Below are 26,776 nucleotides of genomic sequence, written 5' to 3'. Positions count from 1 at the left end.
TTCAGAAACAGGTCATTGTTTCCTCCAGACTCTGTACAACAGATTGCCTAAGCTCCTGGGAAGACGTTTTTTTCCGAGTAAATGTTTACTCAGTGGACAGGCTGAAGTGGTTCCCTATAGCTTATCCACAGTGGTTGCTTAAGATCTGACAGGCTCTGAGAGTTGGACAGACGGCTAAGAACTAGTGCACAGTGATTGCATCTGCAGAGTGTACAATATTCTCCTGTTACACAGAGTGGCCTCAATTTAAATTTCACAAGTAGGTTCTCCCTCCAGAGCCCTTAGACACACTTTAGGAGCTTATCTTCCAGGCAAGAGGCCAGAATGTTTGTTTGGATTATCTGTCTTGGTAAAACCTCCAGTTTATTGCCCTTCCCCCAACTGTGGGATGAAATCTGATAAGGGTGAAACCACCAGGAATGCAGAGTAAGCTGACATGGGTCCCTGGGCAGAGATCCCAAGAGCCCATGGGCAAGGATCAGGAGGGCACAGACAGCAGAAATGAAGAAAACCAAGTTCAGAGATCTTTAAAATCAAAAAGTTAATATTTCATTCTGAATATATTTATTTTCCCAGTTTCTGTGATAGCACAACAGCTTTAGTATGTACATCATTACACAGAACATGAAGAAGGGGGGGCCCATGTTCTGAGTTATATGTGGGCCCGGTTTTGGGACTTTTTTGTGTGTTTGAAAGAAGTCCTTCCCATCCCCTCAGCACTTCAGAGAACCAAGTTCAAAGTCTGTGATGCTACAGACCTGTGGGCACTTTCAGGGAAGCAACCACAGAGCGCTCTTCCTTCCCCTTCTCCATCTCTCCCCAGTAGGAGTTCCCACTTCTCACTTTCCTGCCAGTTACTTTGTAGAGAAGAACCTTGATCTTGATCTGACAATATAAATGAGCAATAGTGTGGTTAGAATTTCCTCTTGAAAGTTTCTAGCATATGGTCAGAGTCAGTCTCTATCAAGTGGGTTCAACATTTTTAGACAAAGTTCAACTTCCTTTTCTATAGTAAGGATAAAATCAGATATATGGTGAAATCCTAGAAGGGTGGTGTGGGCACCAAGATGAGGCTTTAGGTCTCTCCCCAAATGTCCACCAGTCCTCCCACTCTCTGTAGAAAGAGCTTTGCTTGCTGTAACAAGCATTTTTGTGACATGTTCCCCATCCCACTTTCAGGCCAGATTGGTGTCCCTGAACCCCTCCTACGGAGAAATTCCAGAGTTGCTACTCTCTCTGAGTCAGGGGCTAGGAGGACAGTCTGTTTCCTCTCTCAGTCAATCTCCTTCTCCTTTGGATGACTGTAGGCATCAATCAGTTCTGCAGTGATGTGAAGGAAATGCTTGGTTTCAGCCCTGGATGGTTTTGGAAGATCTGCTGGGTAGCCATCAGCCCTCTGTTTCTCCTGGTGAGTTGTCATCTCCCTTCTCCTGGCCCTGGAGAAAGAGATTCACCCTCACTCACTCACCAGCACCCCTAGGGAGTTAACCCCTCCTCTGGCTTCCGTCACATTATTTCATCACTTCCCCGCTCCATGATAATAACACATAACATTCACTGAGCAAGAACTGCCAGGCCAGACTTTATGCTAAACTTACATCCACTACTGGTTTTTTTTTTTTTTTTAATGAAAAGGGTGAATTTATTATGAATATGAAATCATTATAAATTACACACACAAAACAGCAGAGTCCCCAAGATATATGAAGCAACCACAGAACTGAAGGGAGAAACAGACATTTCTATGATTATACTTGAAAGCTTCAATCTCTGGTTTTCAATGTTGGATCAAATGTCTACACAGGCGTTCAATGAGGAAATGGAAGTTAAACTCGGGTCTCAGTTCGATTTTTGGTCTAAAGTTTTACACCCAGGGTGAGGGCCTTGTCTGCCTTTCCTGAGTCTCAGCCCCAAGCATCATTCCTTCCCTGCGTGGAGAATATGAAAGGGAACTAACAGACAGACATGGCTTCTTTCCTCAGGGAGCTAATCCAGTGTCTCTCCTTCCTTTGAAAAACAAATGAAAGGCTTTAAGTAGATTATCTAGAAGCACTGATAATAATATAAATGAATAACCCATTTATGTCAAGACTTCTGCTTCTAGTAATGGCAGACTAGTGATCCAGACCAACCCTCTCACTGAAAACAGCTAACATCTCTGGACTTAAAAATACATTGTGTTTTGAGTGTACCAAAAAGCAACAGCAAGATGACAGGATAATAAGGAACTACGAGGCCAAGATCTAGAGGAACACTGGAGCCCACAGCATATACCAGAGCCCCTGGTCCTGAGAGTATCTGCTGCTCGGGGCAAAGTTGGCTTTGGTTTTGGAAATCCTAGCGTCCAGGGAATGGAAGTCAAGGAGGGCTTCTGTGGTAGAGAGAGAGACGCAGCGTAACAGAAGTAAGAATGAGCACGCTGCCCATCTTACAGATGAATATCGAGACATGCAGGTACACAAAGCACAAAAAATAAAGGGCTGCCCTGGGAAAGTCAAAAAGAATGCAAAAGAGTTATTTTGAAAGAAGGCACAGCTGTATCCATGTCCTCTGAGGAAATGAATGGCCCAGATATCCTAATAAGCTGGACTGAAGGAACAGTCTCTGCCTCTAGAAGATCAAAAAGCTCCTTCCACCCTAAATTGAGTTACAGATAAATGAAAGAAGTGAGAGTAGTCCCTGCTGATGTGCACGGAGTCACTTTATCCCAGGCTACCTGAGAGCGTACTTGGGATGTTAGTAGAGCGCTTATCCGTCTTTGGGCAAACAGGCAACCCTTGGAGCTGAGCACTCTCATTTGACAATAAATGAATTCTACGTCTGACTCAAGATCTATGCCTAAAGAACTTTGGCGGGGGTCATCTTTAAGAAAATGAATACAGAATTACTAGGATACCTGTTAGGTCCTTCATGAGCAGCACAGTAAGTCCTAGTGGCCAAGATAAATATTATTATCTTTTTGACCACACCAAGCAGCATGCAGGATCGTAGTTCCCTTAAAAAAAAGATTGAACCCAGGTGCCCTACAGTGGAAACACAGTCTTAACCACTGGACAGCCAGGGAAGTCCCAATAAATGCTGTTTTTATGCAATATTTTTTTTAAATTAAAACTAATGCAAAAAAAATTACTGATGAACAAATTCCAGCATTTTAAATAAACACAAGATCTGACCGTATACTTGGCATGTCTCACCTCACTCACTCTAATCTGGTCCTATCAAGAGTCTGTCTTTTTAAAGTATTGCACTAAAATATTATTTCTTGATTACTGAATTCTGGCACCCCCTTAAATGCTGTATCCAAGTTGAATACCTCATATGCCTTACTCTAGTCCTGGCCCCATGCTTTTGGTATTTTCATTTCTGTGGTGGTCTGGCAAACTGGGTGAACACTTGGGCTACAATCAATGAGTTTCTGTGCCTAAAATCCAGGTACAGATCTGGATTCGGGCACGTGACTTATTTCTGTGATGTTCACCATACTCACTTCTTCTAAAGGTGCTTCAGGGCACAATTAAGAGGAGGCAAATCTGTCCTCCACTTCTGGGTTTACTTAACAGATACCTTGCTCTGGGCTTTTTAAGGCTGCTTTAGGTAAACAATAAGTAGCTTACTTAAAATATTCTTTTTCATTGAAGCCAAGTTATAAAAAAGAAAATACTGTATATGAGCAAGAGGAGGTGGGGGTGTCTGGAGCAATACTTAGTGGCCACAGTGAGAGCTTGCAGCCTCCCTGGACTGCGTGAGGTTCCACACACATGACACCAAGATGAGACGAGTTACAGCAGACATGGCTCCTGACCAGACCCTACGTTTCTCTGTTCCAAAATCACCTTCCTTAGTAGCCGGGACTGGGGCTGAGGAGAGTCTGTCTGGAGAAAGGTTTGCGAATGGCTAGGCTAGTTTTGAAAGCTTCTTCCTGGACTTAGGATAGTACTGTGCTGAAGATGGATGTGTGTTTAACAGTTTCCCATTTTTATTACCTGAGGACAAAGAAAAAAAGATAAAAATAGACATTTAACCACCCAAATAATTTACATTACTGTCTTCTTCAAGACTATGAAATAATAAGATAAAATTAAATCAAGAGCAATAACGATTTCAGCACAGCAGTTACTAGGCAAAAACTGGCATTTACGCTCTCTCTGGAAAACAAACTGAAATAAGAAAACTCATAAACTGAGTGTTGGGAGGGCAGCGTGAAATTTTTCTTGGTTTAAATCTTCACTGAATTTTCAAGTAAAAAGTGTATTAAGCTGCTGTTCCCTTCCATTATTCCTTTCATTACAAGGGCCGGTGGCAGACAGGCATTTGTTGTCAAGATGCCTTGTGGCAGAGCCATCTTTGTTGAAACCCTAGTCCTTAGCTTGGGGTTAATATAAAGAGAGGGGAGAGAAGAAACAGGTGCTCAGGAGTCTGCATCCTCTCCAGGTCTTGAGAACCTTATTATGTCTCCTGGACGTAGGTGCCTTCCATCTCACCAAAAACGATCAGCAGAGAAATGCAGGGGGAAATAAAGAAAAACCAGAGAGAGAGAGATGAAGCCCTAGGACTGGCAGGAGCCGTGGAGAGGTTGCCCAGTTTATTCTTCCACCATCTGACAAACTGGGCCCTGAAATATGCCTGATGAATGCCAGTCTCTTCTTTGTATCTCCCCTCAATAACTCTGAGGCCTTGGCATGCCTACTGTAGGGGTTGAGGTGGGGTTTGGGGAGGAAAAATCAAGATAAGCCCTTCCTTGTTTGCAGTTGAGGCACAGAAATTAGTGACTTCTTTGTGTCAAGAGATCAATCTAGGCTATCTCACCCTCAGGCAATTTCCTGAAATTTTCTTCCCTTTAGCGTTGGTGGCTTCCCCAGTGGCTCAGCAGGTAAGGAATCCACTTGCAGTGTGGGAGACCTGGGTTCAATCCCCGGGTTGGGAAGATCCCCTGGAGAAGGGAAAGGCTACCCACTCCAGTATTCTGGCCTGGAGAATTCCATGGACTGTATAGTCCATGGGGTTGCAAAGAGTTGGACACAACTGAGCAACTTTCACTTCACTTTCTGCGGTATCAGGACTGTCTCTGTGTGGGTGTTGTGAAAATTTTTTTAATGTTTCTTGAAATTTCTGTTTTAGTTCATCATCTGCAGTTTTTTGATGAGCCCACCACAGCTACGACTTTTCCGGTATGATTATCCTCGGTGGAGCATCATCCTGGGTTACTGCATAGGAACCTCATCTTTCATCTGCATCCCAACATATATAACTTATCGGCTGATTGTCACTCCAGGGACACTTAAGGAGGTATGTGCTAGTTAATGTGTGTGTAGATTGGTAATTGTTTGGGAAGGAAAGGGTTCTTATGCTCTATTCAAAGGAGAGAAGTCCACCACAAGGATTCACCAAGAGGCTCTCAGCCTTATATAATCATATACCTACATCACTCTGTAGCCTCTGATAGCTGCCACTGTCATCTTAAGGCATCTCCCATAAGCCTCAAGTATGAAGGTGAATGAGGGAGCTGTTTGGATGGGCCACAGTGCACAGCCTGGTGTATAGCATTCTAAACATATCAGAAAACTACTTTGCCTCCTGCATTCCATTGAGCACAGACATCAGATCAGTGGTGTCTGGAGCAATAACACAAATTTGATTTAAGTGGATTTACTTTAAATCCACTTAAGTAGAGATTATGGTGGAAAATGTCTGTGGTCACTTTTCTAACAGCAATGTGATAAGGGCTATTTCAAAAATCATCACTAAATAAGGATGTTACAACAATATTATGTGCGTGTGTTAGTCACTCAGTCGTGTCTGACTTTTTGAGACCTCGTGGACTGTAGCCCACCAGGCTCCTCTGTCCATAGAATTCTCCAGGCAGGAATACTGGAGTGGGTTGCCATTTCCTTCTCCAGGGGATCTTCCCGACCCAGGGATCAAACCCAGGTCTCCTGCATTGCAAGTGGATGCTTTACCATCTGAGCTACTAGGGAAGCCCAATAATATTATAGTTTTAGCTTAAGTTACTGGAGAAAAAAAAAAGCTGCCATTGGATTCGTGTCAGTAAATGAATAGTGTGCTGTAAAAATTTCAATAACAGAACCTTACAATTTGTATAAGATTGTATATATTTTAAAGTATCTTCATGTAGATTATCTTACTTTGTTATCAAAATACCTTGTGAGGTAGATGGGCAGGTATCCTTAGCGAAGATACTGTATCTGGGAATGCTGTTGCTCACGGTTTCCTTATTTTAGTGAAGTGTATAGGGACACACAGCAGAGGGAGGCTCAGAATCCAGGGCTTCTGGCTTTTGGTCTAATGCACTTTCACTTTTAGGTGCAGCTTCTCTTTTGCGTCCTCAGGGTACTAATGGTTTGTGTATGTAGAAATTGGCTCTAGAGGTTAGGGAGACAAGATGTCACTTTTCCTCCTGTGCTGTCAGAGTTAGCAGTTCAGGCCACCAGGATTCCCAGCAATGTTAGCAAAATTGAAAATGCTGGGTCGTTACTTGCTTGGTTGTGTTTCATGCCACAGCGAGGTTACTTTGGCAGGACAGCCTGAAGTGGCTGCTTACAGAAGTCTGTGGGTGGGTGCTTTTGTCAGAGCTGAGCTCAAAGGTGAAAAGTGGTATTTGGGGGAAAGCTAGAGAGATGTGCTCTCTAACAACCTGAGATCAGAGCTGGGCCCGTATGTGGGCTCTTAGAAGCAAAACTCAAATATGAGTTTATCACACTCATCTTCCTAAAACATTTCACAAGAAATGAAGCAAGAGAGCCTGAGGCAATTGCATAGCACCTCTTTTCTGAGAACTGAGATTGCTTCTTTCTCCAAATAGAAAAACTGAATTCTAGGTGAACAGAACTCTGCAAGGAGTTACTAATTTCCTACTCCCACAACAGCCCTATTACAACCTCATTTCTCCCAAAGGGCCATGGATTCTGGTGTTGTCTGAAATACATGCTCAGGCCAGAGCCACTGTGTCTGCTCCTTCAGGCTGTTCTTTACGGCAGTCATGCCAGCCAGCCCACTGACCCCGCTGACCGAACCCAGAGGCCAAGGTCAGGATTGTGCATTCAGGTCAATAGATTTCAGCATTCTTTGGTCACAGACTGTACCTCAAGTCTTGGTCATCTTTCCTGCAAATTCCCGTTGGCCAGAAGGAAATGCTACCCAAATGTGTACAATTAGAGAGCTCAGATCCATTGGTAGTAGAGGTGAAGGTTGACTGCAGGGCCATGTTTGGCACAGGCCACCAGATGGGAAACAGTGGGTTAGGAAGCCAGTCAAGGGGGCCTGGGAGGGAAAAGACTATGGCAAGTCACTTACCTTCTCTGAGCCTTAGTTTCTTCATCTTTAACATGTGCTCATTGAACTGGATTAACATTTCCAAAGTGTGTTGTAAGGAGCTGTAGTTCCATGGGATATCAATTAAGTGTTACGGCTGGGGAAATGTTACATGGTCAAATAATTTTGCAGAATGCTGGATTAAGGCAAAGTTAAATAGGTCTCTTTACAACAGGACTTCTGAAAAGCCTTAACATGCCTATATGCATGCTTAGTTTCTGAGAGGAATAAAGCATGTTCTTGCCAAGCACCCCAAGGGACTATTAATTTTTTTGTGAATGCCAGACTTAACGGTCTGTAACATTCTATGTATGAGGGAGGGAGAACTCATATGACATTTTGGTATGGTTTAAAAAAAAAGAAAAGACTTAAGAGAAAAGTAAATTTCTTAACTCTTCTGGGCCCTAGCCATATAACAAGGCTGGAGTTTGTGGAGTAAGTCACCACCTGCTCACCTGTAATTTAGAGCCTGTCATGAGCATCTGCAACCTGGAGGTCTCAAGGTTGGAGTCATCACCTCGATTAGGTGACTGTCAGAGAAGCCCTTAGTGACCTGCAGAAAGACACTGGGAATATGGTCCCTAATAAGTAAGCAATCATGAAGATGGGAACTGTGATCCAATGCTTGCATGATCACCTTGCAGAAGGCCAGGGACTGGCAAATTTTGAGAGCAGTAGTAGTCTGGCAACTGGAATGCTGCCCAAATACGGGAAATAAGTGGACCTGGCCTTTTGGGAGATGAGCAGTCAGAAGGGCAGCAGAATGGGCAAGTAGAGGTTAAAGCACAAAACCTTTTGTGCTTTTCACTGTGGGTCTTGCCTCTGCCATATGCCTGACTGCTCTTTTCTCTCTGCACAGTATAGCTTCACTGAAGACTAGTTAGAGTGATGTGTCCAGTTCTCAAAAGGCCTAATTCTCCTTTATCAGTTATGGGTTACAGATGGTTTGTGAAAATTTGCTTTCTATGACTAGACATGTCCAGGTAGCTGATAAGCACTGTAGTAACTCCTTTTTAAATGGATTCCCAGGGTGAGGTTTCGTTACGGTCATCAGGATCATAACATGTACAATTTTGTGAATTTCATTACCTATGAGAATGGGAACTTTTAAAATTTCATAGGCCCTGCTCCTTAAGAATAACTCCCAGAACCAAGAAATAAAGATTAAAGGGGATCACATACTTTTCAATCCAACATAAAAGGACAAATAGCAGAGCTTCACCTAAAATCAATAAATCAAAATATACTTTCAGATCCAATTTTGCTTTGCTAGCCATAGGTTCAGACTTTTGGCCATCAAAGATTTTATTGAGCAACTGAGTATTTTCTTTCCAAAACCTCTGTAGTGCTCCCCACATCTCTGAGCTGCTTCACGTCACCCTGATGCTAAGTTTTACAAGGCAGGTTGCATGTTTCACACCCAAACCCAAGCATATTTCAGATCTGTCCCAAAGCTTCTGTGCACCCCAGCTGTTTCTATGGTAAAAATTCTCAGTCTTTTCCCTGTAATGAGTACTATGTCAAAATGGGATTGCTTTAGGAATGATGATTTGAATGGGTACATCTTTTAAAATTATGTAATAATTTGCACCCTTGTATGAACTAACTACAGGTGAATTCATTAAGGCAGTAACATCTCATTAAGGCTGTTCCAATGACTGACAGCACTTATGCACTGTGCCTGTAATGTGTGTGCAGGGCACAAGGAGCCTGGCTGAGGTGGGGGAACCAGAATCCAGGGCTTACTCTGCTCCCCAAGCCCTGTGGGCCACATGCAGCCTCCTCTGCCCAGAGACATGGATGTCCTTTCCCAGACCATCAAAGGCATGTTATGGGCCAGCATTGGTTCTATTCAAGGGTCATCATTTTCTCCTATTAGTGTTAAAGTGACTTTTTAGTTTACAGATGCTTTTATATAGTTCCTTTATATGGCATTTCTACCCATATTTGAGAACAAACAAATTAGGGATTCCTTTCGTTTTTAAATTTCTTTCTTTGGCTGTACCTCATGGCATGCAGAACTTCCCAGGGATCAAACCTGCACCCCCTGCAGTGAAAACGTAAAGTCTTCACCACTGGACTGCCAGGGAAGCCCTGGGATTCCTTAACAGAAGTCAATAAAACGATTCCAATTTACTATTAACCACCATTTAAATGCTATTTAACCTTTAATATTAATGTTGAAAAAAACTTTAAGCATTAAATTACAAGAATATTTATAACATCATATCTTCTTCCTAACAGCGTATTATTAAAGGTATCACCCCAGAAACACCGACAGAAATTCCCTGTGGGGACATCCGCTTGAATGCTGTGTAAAACATCAACAAAAGGAAGATGACTTCCCAATAACCTCTTCTTCCAGTCCTGACAAGTCACACATCGCCTTCTCCCTCTAAGTCAATGAGTTTCCGGCTAAGCCTATCAATGGAAGGGCCTTCATAGAGACACAGTCCCAAAAGACCACGGTGCCCAGATTCTTTCGGCCTCCAGTCACTTTGTGTGAAATCTCTGGGACATGTTACGACGTTAGACTCTGTGATGCAGCTAAAGTGGACTGCTGAATGTGTGAAGCTGTGTATGGAGGTGATGAAAACCACCACGTCGTCATTAGGACTAGTTTAGGATCAAGTCTGTGAAAGTCTCCTGTGTCATTCCGTCTTAAGATCACCAGTATCTAATATCGTTTGCTTCCAAAGATTTCAACTGCATAAACCATGTAGGAAAAAACAGGGATACTGTCTTGCTAGCCATATGTTTTCTGAGTAGCAGAGAATCCTATAGCTGGAGTCTATTAGAACCCCGTAACCTGTGTGCTGCTGTGGAATCAGGAGAGGAAGATAAGAAGCTAAACTGAAAAATAATGTGTATGTGTGAGCATGTGTGTCTGTGTGTACAACTGTTCCAGTGTATCCTTACCCGTTACAAACTATATGAATTTCCTCTAGTTTTTTTTTACATTAACAAATTCCACCTACTGAAATTTGTATGTATGTTATTATTTGAAGGGTATAACGACTATGACAGGCTCTGCCACCTATTCCTTTTCCAAGGACACTGCTTTAGCCCATATGCTTTCCTCTGTGGGCTGGCCGTTAGTATTTGCTGCACTTCCCTGCCATCCTCCTGCCTGTCTCTACTAAACATACAGGGTAACAGTTCACAGGCTAATCTGGCCTATTTCATTAGTTGCTGTGGCTTGGCTGTGAACTACTTTGAGGATGAATATTGATAAATGCATCTTCAGTGTTCAGTTGGCTATCTGGTTTAAGCTCTGTCTACTTCAAATGACTGAGTTTGACTACTAAGGTTATTTCGCTTTGTTAAGAGTAGATAAATCTAATTCTCACAGGGTGTAGAGGTCTGACACCCTGACCTAAACCAAGGTCATCCTCAATCCAAAAGTAATTGAGTCTGGTAAGTGAACCTCCTCCCAACTCCCTGACTTTCCAAGGTGGCTATCAAGATAGTGGGCCTTCCAGATAATTTTCAAGATTGAATCTAAATAAGGCTGATTGGAAAAGGGACACTTAAGTTAATAAAACCACATAAAACCCTTAATACAGATCTAGTAAATGTGACTCCAGTGGCTTGGGACGCTCAGATGCATAGGTAGAGAAGCAAATTTTACCTTGCAGTGACATTTCCTTAACCAAAACCTTGAAGGCAGTAAAGCCTGGTCAATGATAAAAGGACTCAATCTTCTGGCTGCGTTATCACATCAGTCCTCTATATGAATCTAATTCAATCCTAACAACCTTACAGAAAGAAGATCCCTATAGTAGAGGCCTAATTTCATCCAATTATAGATCTTTCTCCCTTGGCTTCCTTTCCCCAACAATATTCCCCAGCCACTGTATTCCACTACATCCTTCTATTTCTGATGCCCTGCTTTCCCCAGTGGGGTATTTTTCCCATAGATGTCAGCTGCTGAGAAATTTCCCAAATTATCAGAGGGAATGAGGAGGGGGATTTAAAATGACTCTTAGTAACCTACCTTATCTTTGCTTTTTCATTCTTTCTTGCTACCTTATGTCCATTCTCTGCTTTCTAGGGTGCTGAAAGGAGAGAGGTGATGTAAGTGGCAGTGTATTTGGTGGTAAATAGCTTTGCAAATTTTAAGAACTTGCTTTATATGGATTCGCCCCCTCTCACACACGCTTATGCATTTTCCAAAGATACCATTTTTTAAACAGGACTTTTTCAAACAAAGAGTTTTGTCAAGCCAGGTGTTATACAGGTGTTTTGAAAATTTTCAAATGTCACTAGACTTTAAAACAATCCAAAATCTCTCTTCAATATAGTCTGCATTTACTTGATTCCTATTTATCACTACTACTCTGAATTTCAATTTTTTAAGGAAAACTTAGTTGGTAGACCAACTTTAAAATAATCTTTTAAAGACCTTTTACATTTAATGTAGCATTTACATAAAAGCAAAAAATAAAAATGGAATGAATTGTAAAGTGCTGAAGTTAATTTCTTTTCTGTGATTTACTAGTCAGAAATAAGGAACAGACAAGGCACAACAAAAGAAGGGAGGCCAATTCAGTTGACTGAGATTGTTCCTATATGTTGATATGTAATGGAGTCCAAACAATTTATCTCCATTCCAAAAAACTTGAAACCCATTTAAAACTTACTCCATTTTTGTATGGAATGCATGACTTGTAACCTAAATTTACTGCCCTGGCTGCCCCATCTGGAGATGGAAGCAAAGACCCCTACAAACCCACCCAGTCAATGTATTAGCTCCAAAATCATATAATGACAAATCAAATAATGAATCTCAAAGTGAGGTCAGTCACTCTCTCACCATCCTTTTTATGCAGCTTGTTAATTTGGTGCCACCAATACCAAACTTTTAAGTACGAAGTTCCATTTAACTTATCCACCCCAAATCTCCTTAAAAAGGGAGATTATTCTCCCAGAATTAGAACTATGTTCTCTCTGAAAAGTAGCAAAGACTGACCTGGTATGTTCTATCTGTTGTACAGTTGATTTGGAGGTCACCATCAAAGCAAAGCTTAAAACCACAGAATGCAGTGGCTTAACTGTGGTGTTCTTATGCATCTTAAGACAATCATTAGCTATCCAATGGTACAATCCATGCCTGGTTGCTTTTGTAGCATGTCTTTTGGCTCATAAATCAACACCTGGTGCTTAAGATGTCATTAAAACAAGGCAGTATTCAGAAGGCATTTTCTCCATTTTTTTGGTCAGAGACAGTTGGGAAGAGCAGTAGATCCCTCAAAGAGACTATTACAACCTGTCATCACCATAAAGCAATGAAAACAAAACAGTTCTATGCAAAATAGGAAGTTGTATACTTAAGTCATCATGGAGCTCACCTGTTACTTGAAAACACAAGCAGAGTTACACAAAAGGCTCTAAATTAGGAAGGTAAATTTAGAAAGTGCTTGCAAAGTATGCTGGAGACTGAAATTTATAAATCCAAATATTGAAAAAAAAAATTAAGGAATATCCCTATACTGTAGAAAGCTTTCCTGGTGAAACATTCTGAATTTTTTTCTTCAATATCACAGATAAGTCAATGATATATATTAAAATGTGTCTTGTTTAGTTCCATGGAAGGGCTATTTCAAAAGCTCTAGATCTTTTGTTATTTTTATAGTATCACCTTTCCCCCTCATTGGTTAACTGTCTCTAAATGTCAATGATGGAACAAAGTTTTAAATAACTACATTAGAGGGCAGAAACAAACCTACTTAATTTCTCTACTCTTCCTGGCATCTAGAAATTTCTAAATAAATATTTCCTCTCCTAGAATGACATAATACTCCTCTCAATTTTTTAATAGGCATTTACTACAGTGGAAAAGATGGACTCTTAAGTATGCCTTTGCTTGTGTAACATATAGTTGGAATCCATTCAGTACTGTTTCTACATTAGGTGTATCAAAACAAATTTTGTAAAGATTCACAATATATTTCAATTGAAATTTAAGCTTGCATTTCTCTTAACAACACCTCATAATATCCATACCAAACTGCTCTACCACCAATCAAGTTTTTATTTCCTTATCAAAAAGAGACTATCTTCCCTGGCCAAATCTACTTTGGAACCAGTGTGCACTGGTGGAGCACGTCATCAGAAAAAAGTTTTGTCTGCTAAACTAAGAACCTTAACATTTAGGAGAGAGAATAGGTGATTTCAGTCCTTCAGTTCTACAACTGAAGACTACAATTGTAGTAAATAATCTAACAAATTGTAAACACTGACAGTTCAAACAACAAATATTTAGGAAAGAGGAGCTAGCCCATCTTTAGGCTTAAAATGCCTGAAGTGAAAGCGACATACATCAAAAAAAAAATCTCAAGAGAAATGTTGAAAATGAAGGAATGAATGAAAGTGTCAGTACGTCAGTTGTGTCCAACTTTTTGCATTCCCATGGACTGAAGCCTGCCAGGCTCCTCTGCCCATGAGATTCTCCAGGCCAGAATACTGGAGTGGGTAGTTGTTCCCCTCTCCAGGGGATCTTCCCAACCCAAGGATTGAACCCAGGTTTCCTGCAATGCAGGTGGATTCTTTACCATCTGAGCCACCAGGGAAGCCCCAAATACCTACATTTCCATAAACAAGAATATTTGCTAATTTTTTAAAAAAGCTACTTGATTCTTACTTGACTCTAATATTAGAAGTATACCTTAAAACTTGATACATGAAAAATGCAAAGTTTAAAGGATAAAATTAGGGACTTATGTAAAATAAGAATTTGCAGTTATTTCTCCAGTAGCATTTAAATATGATCTGATTTACAAAAAAAAAAAAAAAATTTCAGGATACTTTGTGTTGAACGTTATCAATGGTAGTGATTTAGTCGCTAAGTTGTGTCCGACTCTTGCAACGCCAGGGACTGTAGCCTGCCAGGCTCCTCTGTCCTTGGGAATTCTCCTGGAAAGAATACTGGAGTAGGTTGCCATGTCTTCCTCCAGTGGATCTTCCCAACCCAGGGATCAAACCCCGGTCTCCTACATTGCAGGTAGATTCTTTACCAACTGAGCTATGAGGGAAGCCCCAAAAGTATCAATGGGGTGCTTCAAATTCTGGACTATATACAGTTAACTGAATTATAGAAATGGTACTTCATTTTCCTCATCTTTAGTTTCTTCTTCCACATTATTTATAGCTAAGAATAAATATTTTCTACTATTCACCTCTGTCAACTGTGGTTATATGAAATTGTCCAATGTTATCTTTTTATGAAACATTTAAACTTCAGTGACAGAATTAAGCCTGTTTTATTTATACAAAATAAATAGTCCCCTCTTCAAGATGCATAAAATGCCCATGTACTCATTTATGCAATTTAGTCATAGATATTTCAAATTATATTTTAAGACATCAGTAAATGCCTTTTGTTGTTAACTACTACTGTAGTAACTCTTAACATCATGATGAATAGACTGTCTCATTAAAAAGAAAAAACAGAATGAAACAAAAATCCCTTAAAAAAACTCTTAAGGTTAAAAGAAAAATCTTAACTGTGTATTGTAAAAAACATCCCCCAAAATATCACTGCATGTGATCTGCAAATACTTAGCATCAAAAGTACCTAGAACTAGAAATATTAAATTTCAGTAAAGCAAAATGTATTATAATCTGTGTAGAGCTTCAGTTTATAATGTACTTTCACAGATACCAGGTTTCCCTGGTGGCTCAGATCGTAAAGAATCTACCCACAATGCAGGAGACCTGGGTTCAATCCCTGGGTTGGTAAGATTCCCTGGAAAAGGAAATGGCAACCCATTACAGTATTTTTGCCTGGAGAATTCTGTGGACAGAGGAATCTGGTGTGCTAAAGTCATGGATTCGCAAAGAATCGGACACGACTGAGGCAACTAGTATTTTCACAAATATCATGTCACTTGATCATCAGATCTATGTGATAGATGTCATTTCCCCAGTTTTGTAGATAAGGAGCATGAAGCACAGAGTGATTAACTGATTTGCCCAGGTTCACACAGCTGGAAAGTTCCAGAACAGGCCTTATACCTAGGTTTTCTGATTGCAGGCCAAAGATTATTTGCATGAAAGTCAAAGTTGCTCAGTGGTATCTGACTCTGAGACCCCGTGGACTATACAGTCCATGGAATTCTCCAGGCCAGAATACTGGAGTGGGTAGCCATTCCGTTCTCTAGGGAATCTCCCTAACCCAGGGATCGAATCCAGGTCTCCCACATTGCAGATGGATTCTTTACCAGCTGAACCACAGGGAAGCCCATTATTTGCATGTCTATCTTTAAAAACATCATCCATATAAAACTCCTAGAAGAGAGCATAGGCTAAACATTCTCTGACATAAATCATACCAATGTTTTCTTAGGTCCGTCTCCCAAGGCAATAGAAAGAAAAACAAATAGGAATTAATCAGACTTAGAAACTTTTGCATAGCAAAGAAAACCATAAAGTGAAAAGACAACCTATGGAATGGGAGAAAATATTTGAAAACAATGCAAATGACAAGGGCTTAATGTCCAAATACATAAATAGCTCATACAACCCAATCAAAAAATCGGCAGAAAACCTAGACAGTTTTCCAAACAAGACATACAGATGGTCACAGGCACATGAAAAGGTTCTCAACATCACTAATTATGAGAGAAATGCAAATCAAAGTTACAATGAGGTATCATTTCATACCAATCAGAATGGTGACCATTAAAAAGTCTACAAATAACAAATGCTGGAGAGTGTGTGGAAAAAACGGAATCCTCCTACAGTGCTGGTGGGAATGTAAATAGCTACAGCCACTATGAAAAACAGCACAGAGGTTCCTCAGAAAACTAAAAATAGAATTACCATATGATCCAGCAATCTCACTCCTGAGCATGTATCTGGACAAAACTACAACCCCAAAAGATAAATGCACTCCTATGTTCATAGCAACACTATTCACAATAGCCAGACAATATCCAAGACATGGATACAACCTAAATGTCCATTGATAGATGAATGGATAAAGATGTGGTATGTTTACACAATGGAATACTACTCAGCCATGAAAAAGAACAATGGCATTTGAGACAACATGGGAAAGACAAATACCATATGATACGCCTACATGTGGAATCTAAAATACAGCACAAATGAACCTATCTACAGAACAGAAACAGGTTCACAGACATAGAGAACAGATTCTGGTTTCCAAGGGGTAGGGGGAAGGGAAAGGAATAGACTGAGAGTTTGGGTTAGTAGATGCAAATTTTTATGTTTAGAATGGATAAACAGCAAGGTCCTATTGTACAGCACAGGGAACTACAACCAATCTTCTGGGATAAATCATAATGGAAAAGAATACAAAAAAGAATGTATATACAACTGAGTCACTTTGCTGTATAGCAAAAATTAACACCTTAAAAATCAATGAAAGAAATATTAAAAAAAAGTCATCATCCACAGAAGCCAAAATAAACAGTACTAGAACAAGAGTAAACAAGTGGAGGGAGGAGGAAAATTAAGATAGTGAATCACAGAACAGTTGTTTACCTACTTATACAATTTAAGTCCATTATTTTAGACCTCAACTATTTAAAAGAACACGTATCTAGCCACACATATAATGAATCCCTTATTTATATTGATCCAAATAATTCATTATTTAACCAAGAACTGCTACCCTGTGCTCTAGTATGACAACTCTAACAAAGGAATTCAATTCTTCACCAAAGCTGAAGACTTTTAGCCTGTCATTCAGTCTTCCATGATCTTACCTGAAATTTTCCATTTACACTGTACTATACCCCTCTGTGTACACTCAGTCTATGCTTCTGCAGTATTTGTCACTGTCACTGATAAGACTTAGTATAGAACCTCTATACATGGAACTGTAATAAATGGTACTGTATTTTTAAGAATATATTAAACAAGACATGTTTATAAATAGGCTACCCAGTTCTTTAGCTAATTTTTTTTTATTTAGGGTATCTCCATCTTTTCACCCTTAGCTAAAACTCATTTATACACATAACCAATTTAATATCTTGCTAAGGTTTCATAAAAGAGGAATGATGGCATGACACGAATGACATTTTAAATGTGACACTTTTAAATAAGCAATTAAATGGTACAAATGTATCATAATTTTTATAAAAGAGAGGTATGTTGTGAACTAAAAAGCTTAGACAAGATCTGTGATCTATATTTCATACTTTAATACAAACTTTAGGACATAAAACGATATTCTCCATTCAAATCCATATTATTTTTATCTGAAACACAGTATTTATAAAATAAACAGCTCCTGCAACAAAATCAACAATAGAAGAGTAAATTATTTTTTAATGGTCATAGTAGAGCGAATTTTCCTCATATTACCTATGAGGATTTAGCAGTCTCTTTAGGTTACTTGAATATAACCAAGAATGTCGTACTGATAAGTAAATATTACATATTAACTTAAACATTCAAGATAAAAAGACTGACTTCTGACTTAACCAAAACCCAAAATGAATTTTGAAAATATATTTTAAAACACCCTCCCAACCACTCTTAACACACTCCTTTATATAGCATGTTTCAGGAGTTGTAATTTTCTGTGCTTCCATACGTCTTTCTACTGGGGCAGTCATTACTCATCTTCTTTCTCAATATATGTCTTTGCATTAATCCTTGCCATTTGCCGGGCCAAGTATCTGTCTCTTGCTGACATTACAGTCTCTTCATTGCTCCGCTTTGCAAACTTGTTCACTGTCTCATGCAGCCTCTTCTGTTCTTTGCCTGTCTCTTGGCATTCCTCTGTGATTCTGTGTTTTGCTCCCAATGACGCTTCAGAACTAGAGGGTTTTTCTGGGTTTCTATCTTTGTCCTTTTCCATGTCTCTCATTTTACTGGCTCTTTCCTGGTTAACAAACCTATCCTTTGCCCTAGAATTTGGGCTGCTTTCCTTTCTGTCTCGATTTCTTTCTGAAGATTCAACACTGACTTCTCGTTTTTCTCTATCTCTATATTTATCATTGCTTTCATATCTTTCTTTTCTTGCTTTCAGATGCTCTTCCTTTTCTTTGCTTTTCTCTTCCTTCTCGCATCCTTTCTCATTGTGTCGGTCATAATTATTTCGTTGTCTGTGTCTTTCCTGTTCTCTGGAGGGATATTTCTCCCGTTTCCATTCTCTGTCATTTCTCTCTCTCTCGTCTCTTCCCCTCAGTCTCTCTTCTTGTTCATGCCTCTTCCAGTGTGAATCTCTGTGACTGGACTCTCTGTGCCTATGGGAATCCCTTTTTTCTTTTCGAGAATCACGGTCAGTGTGATAGCTGTCCTGCTCCCTGGCTGGTCTCTCTTGGTGTTGCTCTTCCCTTTTCTCACAGCCTCCTGACCTGGAGTTTTTTGTGTGGCACTGGGTGCCATGTTCTCTTTCCTCACTAGATGACGGTGAGTGGGTAGGATTCCTGTGATGCTTGGAGTCATTTTTTAGGGTCTCCGTGCCCTTCTCCCTTCTACAGTTCCCTTTCTTTTCCTCTGTTTCATCATTCTCACTGCTCTTAGCATCAAAGTCACTGTCTGCATCCGGGTTTTCCTCTACTTTCACACCAGTATGGCGAATGCAGTTCTCATGAGGTATTCTGCTCTCTGAACTTACTTCATCAGAATATCCTTTTGATTTCTCTTCCTTTATCCCAGACCTTAAGAAAAATAATGTAACACAAAATGCCACATTATTAATTATAGTAAATAAATTCATAGAATTTTTATCAGTACTTAAGTCAATACACTTACAACTGTATATACTTTCTGATTATCCCAAATTCAAAAAGGTACTGATGTCTATTTACCTGGTAAACATCTATCATTAGTATATTCTAATCATTCAGATTATTTTCAATATTGGTAGAAATGAAAAAGTAAAAATCAGCCCTTCTGTATAGACCACTAGAACCTTCAGGTAGGGGTCTGTGGAAGGTTTTCTAGAACCTTCAGATGGGGGTCTGTGGAAGGTCTTCCTTTTTGCCAAACATAGATAACAAATTGGAGAAAGCAATGGCAACCCACTCCAATACTCTCGCCTGGAAAATCCCATGGATGGAGGAGCCTGGTGGGCTGCCATCTATGCGGTCACACAGAGTCGGACACGACTGAAGCAACTTAGCAGCAGCGGGAGACAACAAATTGTTAGGAAAAGGCATATCCTGGAATAAGTACTAGTTTTCAACAAGAAGTTCAAGTTGTGGCTTTTTGTTGGATTTTTATTTTTCTTTCTTTCTAAAAAATACTTAAAATAGTCCTGCAAAAAGATAAATTTTTTTCACCACAAAATGGTGACAAAATCTAATTCTAAATATCACTAAATAATCCTTCTCATGATTGAAAAGGCATCAGCCTCCTGCTATACACCTCAGCATCTATTACAACAAAATGGAAATACGTGAATCCATCCAGCTATTATGATCAGTTACATTAACACTGCTTATACCACCTACATTTTCCCAGCTGATCAGCATGGTTAATTTATTTACATTACTCACACATTCATTCTCAGTAATCACTTATTCATCACACAAACAAAGCAACAACTATGGTTCTCAAGGAACTGCTTTCCTTAGATACAAATTTAGGACAAACTTTACCTTCCAAGTGGGTATATATATATTTATAGCATGATAATTTCACTATTCCTGTATCTTATGGGCTTCCCAGGTGGCACTAATGGTAAAGAACCCACCTGCCAATGCAGGAGATGTAAGAGATGCAGGTTCAATCCCTGGGTCAGGAAGATCCCCTGGAGAAGGGAATGGCAACCCATTCCAGTATTCTTGCCTACAGAATCACACTGCCAGGCTCCCAGGACAGAGGAGCCTAATGGGCTACAGTCCAAAGGGTCACAAAGAGTCAGACATGACTGAAGCAACTTAGTATGCATAATATCTTATAATTTTATTAAAAATTCTTCCAACTCTTACTTTCTAGACCAGTACTAATAGAAATGCCAAAAGAAGTGAGGAATTCCCTGGTAGTCCAGTGGTTATGACTCAGTGCTTTCACTGCCGAGACCCAGGTTCCAACCCTGGTGGGGAATTAAGATTCCACCAGCAGCACAGCATAGCCAGAAAAAAAAGAGTCTACAGAAATGGTAATGTCCATAATACTGTAGCCACTAGCCAAATGTGAGAATGGAGTACTTGAAATGTTGACTGATGAAACCAAAATTTTAGATTTAATTTAAACAGCCACATGAAACTAGTGGCTACATACTGGATAATGCATTTCTAAGCCCCTGATTATGTGAATCTTTATGTTTTACAGAGGCTAGGTCCTATTTATGAAAAGATACACTTCTCTTTTTATATACTATCTGAACATGCATGCAGAATTACTATAATAAAAATATCTTGAACTAAAAAGCTGTAAATCTCTAGTTATTCATTCAATTAGGTCAGGTTTGGCTAACAACAAAATATGCAACACTACAGTCCTCTACTTCCAGGAAGTTTAAATGATCGTGGGATCATATCAGAACTTAAGGACAGTATCCTTCTTTTTTTTTTTTTAGTTTTCTTTTTCTTTTTTTGTTTTTGTTTTTTTTTTTAGTTTTTTATTTTTAAAATTTTAAAATCTTTAATTCTTACATGCATTCCCAAACATGAACCCCCCTCCCACCTCCCTCCCCATAACATCTCTCTGGGTCATCCCCATGCACCAGCCCCAAGCATGCTGTATCCTGCATCAGACATAGACTGGCGATCTAATTCTTACATGATAGTATACATGTTAGAATGCCATTCTCCCAAATCATCCCACCCTCTCCCTCTCCCTCCGAGTCCAAAAGTCCGTTATACACATCTGTCTTTTTTCCTGTCTTGCATACAGGGTCATCATTGCCATCTTCCTAAATTCCATATATATGTGTTAGTATACTGTATTGGTGTTTTTCTTTCTGGCTTACTTCACTCTGTATAATCGGCTCCAGTTTCATCCATCTCATCAGAACTGAGTCAAATGAATTCTTTTTTATGGCTGAGTAATACTAAATAGTCCATATACCACATCTCACCTGGCTTCACGAAAGCTGCATGTAGGTACTTCCTCTTCACCAACTGCTTGATTTAATAGGTGCCTATAAAATCCACTGAGATCTCTCTGCTTGGTTACATCCAAACGTGCTAACAGAATGAAAGCAAAAGTGAGAATATTTATATTCAACAAGGCAAAATGTAGTTCAGTTTTACAGGCACAGAGTATATAACATAGTGTATAAACTGGTCTTTAGATCTATATAGTCTGCAGGCCAAATCTGGCCTGTTGCCTTTTTTATCTATAGATTTCTACTGGAATGTAGCCCTGTTTATTTACTATCTCGTCCTGAGTGGTGCTCTAGATGAACACATAGCACATCCTGAGACCAAGTCTTACACATGTGGTTTCTGTCCATTTAAAATTGGTAAGCACTTGACAAATAAGCTGTTTATAATTACATTTTACTTTGATCATAAGAAACGACCATGAGTAGAAAGTACTGCAGTAAAGCATTAAGATATTTTTTGGCCTCTGCACATCTTTGTTCTTTCTTGAATTAATGTTATTCTTTTTGTAAATGCCTCGTTAATGTTCTTTGCGTGATGTTAGTTTTCTCATCCCAGGAAAATATAACTAGGATTAAATCTCAGTTTATATTCCCTTTGACAAACGCTGTGCTGTTATGCCTTGTAATCGATGTTTTTACATTTGAATTCATTTTCTAAGGCAATGACTTGTGATGATTACAGTTTCAAGCAACAAAATGAGATATAATTAGAAAGTTGAACAGAAATAATAGCTACTAATAGTGCAACTGTGTTTTTACCTAAAATCTTCTATTTTATAATACTATATAACATCATATACCTTGTACTCTGTATTCACATACATAAATTATGACAACATTATAATAAAAAAGTTCAGTGACAGAACAAATGGCTACCACAGGGCAGAATTCTCTTATTTCTATCTCCTTCTACCCTTCTCCCTCTTTCATTTCACCTTCGAGCGCAGCAGCTCTTCTTTCCCTTTCTTCCTCTTCAGCTCTCTCTTGCAGTTTTTTCTTATAAGCAGATGTTACGAATGCCTCTTTATCATCAAATTCTCCCTTTTCCATTTCTCGTTCTCTCTGTATTTTCTTTTCCATTCTTTTTTCTTGTTCCTTTTTTCTAATTTCAACTGCTTTCAGTAAGTTGTGGATGTACTTGGGCTAGGGGAAAAAATACGATTATTTAGGAGAGAGTCAAAGATAATGAACTGTTAATATTCTATTGTTACCATGAATTAAGATAAAAAGTCAAATTAACAGGATCAACTTCTCAAAATTCAATATAAATTTACTAGCAAGACTGAAAATAAAATTCATTTCAATAGAAATTTAAGTATAGACAGAATTATTCAAAACACCATTTAAAAAAAAATCTCAAACTAAATAGGTAATTTTCCCATTGTTTTTCTCATCCTTTTTACAAAATGGTATTTTTTTACTTCTTCAGATATGTGAACAGGAAAGCTTTCCAACTAGTGTTTCACATTAGTTGAAATACAATTATTGAAAATAGTAGCTTTAATATAATTTTACACCACTACTTTATTTTAGATACTGTAAGATGTAAAGATCCTTAAAAACCAATCTGTGCTTTGTGAAAGAATAAGAGTGGTAGAAAATTTGAACTTATTTCATTCAATCTCCACACCTTTACATTTTCATCAAACTAAAAATCTGATCGTGATACAGATGGATGATTCAGTTATCAGCTAGGAAGCAATAAAAAATTATAAAACAGAAACATGAACAGGAGAAGCAATACAAAGACTTTCAAAAAATAATTTGAAAAAGTTTTAAAGCAAAAAACAAAATTTATAAAATTGTTAGATAATTCTCTTGCTCCTGGTTATGATACTTTATATACAGCTTCCTAGATTCTAAAAAATCTACACTATCTGGAACTAGGGGCTCTTTATATATTTTATATACCTAAAATTTTTTGTCAGATCATTCTCATGGTGAAATAAGAGTAAGATACAAAATGCAGGTGAAAGTCAAAGAAAGTGTATTTTCAGCTACAAACCTTTCGGTCTTTTCCCAAAAGCAACTTGGGGTTACTTTCTTCCTTCTTTTTCTGCATTTCATCATAAATACTGTCATATTCATAAACAGTAGAATCTTCTGCAAGAGCCTTCTGAATTTCAAGTTTGGTCTTAAAAAAAAAAAAATCGAACATATTTCAAAAATATGGGCCAACTAATAGATACCAGAAAAAGTCTTAAGTAGTTTTTTGGGGACAGGATCGTAAATCAGAAATATATCATAAAAATGTATCAATCACATTTTAAACTTAAAACACTTAGAATAGAGCCTTACACAGAGTAAGTGTTAATTAAACATTGTGCTGTGCTTAGTAGCTCAGTCGTGTCTGACCCTCTGCGACCCCGTGGATTACAGACCCGCAGGCTCCTCTGTCCATGGGATTCTCCAGGCAAGAATACCAGAGTGGGTTGCCATGCCCTCGTCCAGGATATTAAACATTATTTATTATTATCTATTCACTTAAAGATGAATGTGTGTTTAGTCCCTCAGTTGTGTCCAACTCTTCGCGAGCCCATGGACTACAGCCAGGCTCCTCTGTCCATGAGGTTTTCCAAGCAAGAATACTAGAGTGGATTGCCATTTCCTCCTCTAAGGGGTCTTCCTGACCCAGGGATCGAACCCGAGTCTCCTGTGCCTCCTGCATTGCAGGCGGATTCTTTACCTGATGAGCCATCAGGGAAGCCCCCAAATAAATAGTTATCCGCATCAAAAAGTCAAAAGGACTAGGGTATGACTTAGGAACATCAAACCTTAATTTTGAGATGCCTATATTATACTACATATCAAACTTTCATATCATTTTTAGTTGTGTTATCAAATAAAATGTTCAGGTTTCAAATGGCATGAGATGATTTTTTTACTAATCGAAAATTGCTTTATTTTTAGAGATGTCACCTCTAGAATTTAAGTAGTATATTCACTAAAGAAATTACTTTGGAATACAAGCAGTTTTAAGAATTTTTTGTCTGATATATTTTTCATTAAAAATAGTTTAATAATTGTAAGGAACTTTTTATTTATTTTCACTGAAGTATAACTGACATAGACTATGATTTGACATTTGTGAAATGATCACCAGAGTAAGTCTAGTTACCATCCGTCACCATACAAAGCTACCAGAAAAATAAAAAATACTTCCTCAAGTGACAAAAACTTTTTAGGATTTACTTTAACAATTTCCAAATTTGCATACAATGTCTATAGTCACTACAGACTGCAGTCACTATGCTGTATATTACGTCACCATGACTTTTTAAAAAAATAACTTGAATTTTGTACCTCTTGATCCCCTTCATCCATTTCACCAAGCTCCCCAATACACTTCCCCTCGAGCAACTATCAATTTCTTCTCTATGAGTTTTGTTTTGTTCAAATGTTTTGTTTTTTAAATTCCATGTATAAGTGAAATCATATGATATTTGTCTTTCTCTGACTTATTTCATTTAGCATGACACCCTCAAGGTCCATCTATGTTACTGCAAATGGCAATATTTCGTTTTTTATGGCTGAGTAGTATTCGTGTGTGAGTGTGAGTGTGTGTGTACACTTCACATCTTCATTATCCATTCACTCATCAATGGACATTTAGGTAATTTCCATATTCTGGCCATTACAAATAACACTGTAATGAACACAGGGGTGTATGTATCTTTTCAAATTAGTATTTTCACTTTCTTTGGATACATACACAGAAGTGGAATTGCTGCATCCTGGCAGCTCACACTAGCAGGAATTATTAAACCATGCAACCCACTGTCAGACTAAGTCATCTGAAAGCAGAAATGGGTTTAATCTGGAATACAGCAGTAAGGGACTAATTCTTCTCCCTTTTTCTCCCTTAAAATTTATACAAGAAACCTGAAATCTATGCAAATCAAGAAACATCTTACCCATTTTCAGAAAACAAGCATCAAGATAAAATTATTTAATACACACCTACTGTGTAGTCTCAGTTGCACAGATCCCAAAACTGATGCTTTAAATGTGAGCTGAAATAATTACTTCACCAAATACATTTAATTCACCCTTTCCACCTTACCTGTTTCATTGCTTGCTTCTTGGCAGCTTCCCTCTGAAGGCTTTCACTCACGGAGGTCTATAAAACAGGAAAATGATGTCATAGTTTAAACCAATTTAAAAGTTCTTTTCCAGTATTCTGATTGGCAACTAGTTCCTCACTTATGGTTAAAAATACAGTATTATGAATTAAGATTTTCAAGGTCTTCTCCCTTAGGAGACAAATGAATTTTTAAGTCATCAGGATATAAGAGAAAATAAATTAGTATGGGACATGAGGTAACATGGATTTTTAGTCCCAGCTTCAACATTGTTCAACTTCTATGGACTTCAATTTGCTTTGTGTGCATAAATTAATGTGTATGTGCTGAGCTGGGGAGGATTGGTACCTTCCAATACTAAAATGGTATAATTCCCCAAAACAAAATGCATATTATTTTAACATTCAACACCGAATATAGTATATCACACTCCTAGTACACGCTGACAGATTAGGGACTGCCAGAACTACTTGCCGTCATAACAATTTAATAAATATGTACCAAAAAGCCTACCATGACATTGTTCGAATTTCTGAAGATAGCAGAAAAACAAGAACAGTCGCTATGCTTGAGAGATAAATGGTCTGAAAGGAAAGAAAACTGAAGAGATAATTATAAATATGATAAGCAATATAATAAAGGAATTAAAAAAGGGGGCTGTGAGACTAAATGTCTGAGGAATCAAGAAAGACTTCCCAAAAGAGATATGACATTAGACCTCAATCAAAAGGAATTTCAGAGAAGGCAAGAAAAGTACAGAAAGTAGTAACCACAGGGCAAAAGTAAAGACTTGCAGCTAAGAAAAGAAATATAATTAGAATACTTGGGAAAAACTGTTCGCCTAAAGTTTAAAGTTTTGTAAATATCCTAACCAACATGGAAATGTAACACAGGAAAGGGGTGCATTTTATGTTGTGCAAATTATATCTTAAAAAATACTCATGAACTTATTTTTAACTGAAAATATAATCCTCAGCTCTAGAACTACAGTTCTCTAGCCTACTGACATTTGCTGTTTTCAGCTGTAGAGTATCAATTGATGCATGCTTGTTTTCCATGGCAACAAACAGAATGAATGAACTTATTTCTAGTTTTCTATGACCATGCAGATGAATAAAACTAATACACAAAAGCCAGACAGTAATTACAGAACACTAATAAAATAAGTGTACAGGCACAGACCAAGTTTATTTTAGGTGACAGTAAACTGACTCCAATTAGAGGAAGAGAGATTGTTAACAAAAACATTAATAGTAACTAAAATCTATAGTGAAAGTGAAAGCTACTCTTTGTAACACCATAGACTGCAGCCCACCAGGCTCCTCTG

General features: G+C 38.6%; 2 protein-coding genes and 1 long non-coding RNA gene across 15 annotated transcripts in view; 1 reads left to right on the top strand and 2 right to left on the bottom strand.

Moving 5' to 3' along the window:
- Positions 1-10,312, top strand: part of SLC6A4 (solute carrier family 6 member 4) — a 33,035-nt gene extending 22,723 nt beyond the window's left edge. For all 3 annotated transcript variants that reach the window (XM_069602995.1, XM_069602996.1, XM_069602998.1), the window contains 3 exons: positions 1,308-1,408; positions 5,119-5,286; positions 9,574-10,312. In XM_069602995.1, coding sequence (XP_069459096.1) covers positions 1,308-1,408; positions 5,119-5,286; positions 9,574-9,648 — 344 coding nt within the window. In that variant the 3' untranslated portion in view covers positions 9,649-10,312. The remainder of the gene's footprint in view (positions 1-1,307; positions 1,409-5,118; positions 5,287-9,573) is intronic.
- On the bottom strand, positions 527-11,466 carry LOC138447311 (uncharacterized). Of its 2 annotated transcripts, XR_011259781.1 has the most exons (6): positions 11,327-11,411; positions 7,785-7,895; positions 7,312-7,426; positions 6,160-6,380; positions 2,897-2,995; positions 527-1,436 (listed from the first exon to the last, which is right to left on the bottom strand). It is a non-coding gene; the product is annotated as an uncharacterized lncRNA (long non-coding RNA). The 2 variants fall into 2 exon arrangements; XR_011259780.1 differs by lacking the exon at positions 6,160-6,380 and having other exon boundaries at positions 2,897-3,983; positions 11,327-11,466.
- A 6,016-nt stretch (positions 11,467-17,482) lies between these two features.
- NSRP1 (nuclear speckle splicing regulatory protein 1) overlaps positions 17,483-26,776 on the bottom strand; it is a 42,388-nt gene continuing 33,094 nt past the window's right edge. For all 10 annotated transcript variants that reach the window (XM_069603001.1, XM_069603004.1, XM_069603007.1 and 7 more), the window contains 5 exons: positions 25,431-25,487; positions 23,373-23,501; positions 22,303-22,510; positions 21,338-21,446; positions 17,483-18,971 (listed from right to left, as the gene is read on the bottom strand). In XM_069603001.1, the coding sequence (XP_069459102.1) occupies positions 17,921-18,971; positions 21,338-21,446; positions 22,303-22,510; positions 23,373-23,501; positions 25,431-25,487 (1,554 nt within the window). In that variant the 3' untranslated portion in view covers positions 17,483-17,920. The remainder of the gene's footprint in view (positions 18,972-21,337; positions 21,447-22,302; positions 22,511-23,372; positions 23,502-25,430; positions 25,488-26,776) is intronic.

This window comes from Ovis canadensis, chromosome 11 (assembly GCF_042477335.2).
Source record: "Ovis canadensis isolate MfBH-ARS-UI-01 breed Bighorn chromosome 11, ARS-UI_OviCan_v2, whole genome shotgun sequence".
In the NCBI taxonomy this organism is placed as follows: domain Eukaryota; kingdom Metazoa; phylum Chordata; class Mammalia; order Artiodactyla; family Bovidae; genus Ovis; species Ovis canadensis.
Note: the sequence above shows the minus strand (reverse complement) of the source record. Positions and strands in the feature narration are given on the sequence as shown.